Source organism: Morone saxatilis, unplaced genomic scaffold, assembly GCF_004916995.1.
Source record: "Morone saxatilis isolate NCDOM2014 unplaced genomic scaffold, NCSU_SB_2.0 Contig21, whole genome shotgun sequence".
Lineage (NCBI taxonomy): Eukaryota > Metazoa > Chordata > Actinopteri > Moronidae > Morone > Morone saxatilis.
The window spans coordinates 20963075-20967823 of record NW_023339774.1 but is presented as its reverse complement, the minus strand read 5'-3'; the positions used below and the strand labels follow the sequence as shown (position 1 = coordinate 20967823).

The window sequence follows — 4749 nt, the reverse complement described above, 5'->3', positions numbered from 1 at the left end:
TCGGTGAATTAAGGATTTATTTCCACCAAATCAGAGTTGGTGATTGTTGCCACTCAGACTCAAGCCCACAGGTCACAAATATGTAGTTTGATTGTTTTAAAAAGGCTAATTAATTTCCTAAAACTGCTGGTCACTGTAGGTCTTTCACATGTTACTCAAATAGGTAAAAATAGTTTGTTTGTAGCGGACAATAAAATGTCTTTGAATAAAGTGAAACATACATTGTGGTAAAAGGCAGTGACCAGTTTAGGAGGTACAAAGTCCCCCCCCCCCATAAGAAACAATATAGATAATAAGAAACAGTACTGTACCTTTGCAATGTCCAAGTGCTTCTCATGGCACTGAACGGCATTGGTGAAGTCTCCCAGTGCTGTGTACACGGCGCCCATGTTGCCCAGCTGGCGAGCCTCGGAGAGCTGGCACTGGGTCTGTCGCGCCAACAGCACACACTGTTTGTGGCTCGCCAGTGCGTTGGGGTAGTCGCCGATTGCTGTGTACACATGGCCCAGACTGCTGAGGGCATCGGACGCAGCCTGAAATCACACAAATATGCACCGGTTGGTATCCACCCAGCAGAGTGGCCCCAGCAAAGAGAGGCGCAAAGGCGTCCACAGAGTCCCAGTAAACAACAAGCATGCACACACAGACTCAAAACAAGGGTTGTAGCTTTGTTTTAAGGGTTTAAAAAACCAAATAACATATAATGTTGTGTTTATTCTGTAGTTTTGGATATAATAATAATAACACTGTCAGTGGTGGAATGAGGACTCATTAAAGGTACTAGTAGGAGTTTTTAACTGGTTATGAGACCAGTTTAATCCTGATGTCTCTATAAACAAACAAGACCATCATAGAGAAGATATTTCTATACAGTGATTTTTAATGCCTGCCACCGGGTCTGATTCCCCTTGAAATCAATGAAATGAGGCGATATCATCTGATTAGAAGACTTCTAGGAACCGAGAGTCCGGGGGTCCCGTTTCTATTACCGCCTCTCAGAGTTTATAGATGATAGCAAATTCACAATGCTAATGTTAGCAACTGTGGTAACGAACAAGCAATCGTTATTATGATTCAAAACCATTATAATACAGTTGAAGTTGAGTTTATTATGTTTATAAGTGGATTATAAACGAGTCGCGTTTGTCATCCGTCACTGTGGAAGCAAGTGGACTTTTAGGATGAAATAGCGAGTGGATTAGAGAGAAATAACAGAAAACCTGGATGTAATTTACAAGGAGGACAGATTATGTGTTACAGTGAGGAACAGATTACCAAAGTTACATTAGGTAAGACACAAAGTTTTGTAAATTAATAGCAATAAGCTGTAAAATTGGTTCTGATTGGGTCCAAGCCCCCAGGACAGACCCAGAATTTCTTTTACCATTTTACCATTTTATATCTCATCTTGTTTGGTAACGACTTAGGATCCTCTCGGAGGAGCTGGAGAACGTTGCTGGGTTGAGGGACGTCTGGACTACCTTGCTTAGCCTGCTGCCACCTCGACCTCGACCCCGGCAGAAAATGGATGGATGGATGAAAGATTAATCAGATTGAACTGTTCCTAACAGAGATGAATGGGGACCAAAATCCAGCCTCTTTAAACTTAACGAGTGTATACATACTGAGTTTATTTTATCTCCATTACAGCAGCTGGACAATAAGAGACACCTGTTTGGAGAGAACGTAAAAGGAAGAAGGACATCAAGTCCTCCGATCCTAAATGGAGACTATCACGCGTATTGGAGGCTGCAGGAGTGAAAGCGAATCTTTCACATCCTATTAGACCTGCTGTGGGTCTCACCCTGTGCCGCCACCACTCAGGTTGTTGCAGATCTATTATTATTCTGTTTTAGTTAGCACATAAGACACTTTTATAGCACTTTGAGCCGTCTAATGATTTCTACCACCACTCTTCCTGCTAATTACAGGGCTTCTTCAGGCATAATACCATGCAAATCATGATGAGTGTTTCACAGTTGTTCACACCATTGTTGTCTTCACACGAGCACATGTGCATTAAAAACAGGGCCACACACACACACACACACCTACACACACACACCAAAATACGCAGATTGTGTCAGTTCCTTCTTGTACACATGGTTTCTCTGATTAAACAGAAAGAGAAATGACAAATGGTCGCTGCTCTTGCTTTAGTAATTTGTAACCTGCCTACTCATTTGCTAACTAATCTTAAGGTCATTGGTATTGATCAGCGCTCAATATTCATCAGGGAAATATTCATCAGGTCTGAGGAAGTCTGTTTCAAATTAACCAGAAAAATGAAGACAAGAGAACCACAGTCTGTATTAAGACCATTTATATCCCATTTACCGTGTGCTGTGTCTATCAGTGTGTACACATATTCAACACATTCAAACAAACATATAGTTTATACACAAATACTAGTTGTTCCAAAAAAACACACTGTATATTATATTTAAATCTATGTCCTGACTTTTCTGGAATCTAATATATTTTATAGGATGGATAGAGTTTCTATTTTAAGTGCCGTAAAACAAGACAAATATATGAAAATATTCCTTTAGGCAGCTCTGACATGGGAGCATTCACTGGCAAAGGAATAAACACTTAATTTTTTACATTAATAATATGCATAAACATTTCTATCTTTACAGAAGTCTGGTGGAGGATGATGATGCCTCAGTGTTACAATTATCACTTAATGAACAGCATCCCAATAATGTCAGTCTGCCATCTACATTTCAGCCACAGCTTCTTAATTCGAATGAACACCTGTGGGAAATCCCAACACCAGACCATCGTAGTCATACAGGCACTGTGGCTCCAGAGAAGGCAGCGTCAGTCAGCTGGTCCACCACTTAGGTCCACACTAGAGATATCACTTTATATTCAAAAAATTTTTGTGTTTGAAAGAGGTCCATTTTCACCAAGTAACAACCTGTTTGAATTCAAAATTTACTGTCTATAAGCGCAACAACAGAAGGCGGTCTTGTGATCTGAACCATTGACAATATATATAATGGACAGAGCTTCTGGGTCTGTGAAGTGCAGCCAACGCTGCTGTTTCTTCAACCTGGAATTTAAGTAAAGGCCAGCAGGGGGCAACTCCATTGGCAAACCATAACATGCAGTCTTATGGAGAAATGAGCCGACTTCTCAGTTGATTTATGAGCTTTAGTAAACAGTTTCCTGATGAGTTTATGGTCTCAATCTCTAGTTTAAAGTCTTCTTCCATACAGACTGGACAAAAAATGTGATTGCTTGGAAAAAAGTAAGACAGGAAGGTGGACTACTTAGTAAATGCTTAAAATATGTGTTTGTTACTTGAGTCTAGCTATCAGTTTTACTTTACTATGAACTAAGTTAGCGTAGCCCTGATTGATCTGAAAACTTGTTGTTGTGCTTGTCATAGGTAATTCAGACGTTCAAATCATCATCGTGCTGTAGATATTTTGGTTATTTTCGGTTTATTCACAATTAAATCACAACAAAATCTGTTTATTTTGGGCTCATACCCCCATAGTGAGCCTGATTAAAGGGCGAAGTGTCATCCTGTTACTACACGAAGTAACGCAAGGCAAAAATTGGGTTTGAGTTTGGTGGGAACACACTATTAGTTTCAGTTGTATTATTGTTCCTCCACTACTCACTGATGCAGCACTTGCATAATTCTGAATTCTTAATTTCAGTGTTGATTAATTTATTGTACATTTTCTAGGAAACAATCTACATATGTAACTGATTGGACACAATACAAACACCCCCTGCACAGGCAACACGACACCAGCGATAATGATTGTGATCTGTTGAACACAGCTTATATCTGTAAACACAAAGTGTGATGTAATTATCAATAAACCCTGTCCTGAGGTATAGACTCTCACTGTAAGAATTGTCTCCTTGATGCAATCAGAGTGACAGTCATTAAGTTAGAGGCCCTCTGAACACAAACAGCAGTCACACTCTTCTGTCAGCGGTGGCACACAGACTCACAGCAACACACCCAGAAATGAAAATCTGACTTTGACCTTTCAAAGCACACAATAAGGGACAGCAACGAATAAGTCAGAGAGTATAATGAAATGTTTGCAAGTTTAAAGAACGTGAGAGAGAGGAGGAGAAGGAGCTATGAATTATTAAAGAGGGGTTATTAGCATGTTCGTTACTCATTTATATCCAACACACACTCTCTTTCTCTCAGAGGAGTGTGTTCTTCTACAGAAATGTAGAGTGAGCCTTCAGATTTCATAAAACAAACAAAAAAGAAAACTAAATGTTGATGTAAATTTAATGACAAAATGTCTTCCAGCCATTTGAACCCTTTGCTTCCATGTGTCTAGCACGGCAATTAATTATTAATTATATCTAAATTCTTCCAAATATCTGACATTTTTTATAAGAATCTAAATTAAACTGACTTTGCATCCTTGTGTGCGTGCGCAAAACAACTGCTCCATTGCCTTACTAGAGGTCAAGATTGGGCAAAATACCCTATTACAAGAAAAAAGTCCTGCATTCAAACTCTTATTTGAGTATAAGTACAGAAGTTGTATCAGCAAAATGTACTTTAATGACCAGTGTGTAGGATTTAGTAGCATCTGCTGTAGTTGTTAGTTGTGAAACGAACTGAACACCTCTTGTGTCTGTGTTTGACAACCTGGGAATGAGAATGGGCTGAGAATGGCGGACGCTATGGAAGGCAACTCGCGCCGTCTGTAGATAAAAACGTCTCATTCTGAGGTAACAAAAACACAACGATTC

General features: G+C 39.6%; 1 protein-coding gene across 1 annotated transcript in view; it reads right to left on the bottom strand.

Annotated features, from left to right (window-relative positions):
* The window catches only part of ttc28 (tetratricopeptide repeat domain 28), a 127060-nt gene that overhangs the window by 36555 nt on the left and 85756 nt on the right, over positions 1-4749 (bottom strand). The window contains exon 6 of the mRNA XM_035668077.1: positions 312-533. Coding sequence (XP_035523970.1) covers positions 312-533 — 222 coding nt within the window. The remainder of the gene's footprint in view (positions 1-311; positions 534-4749) is intronic.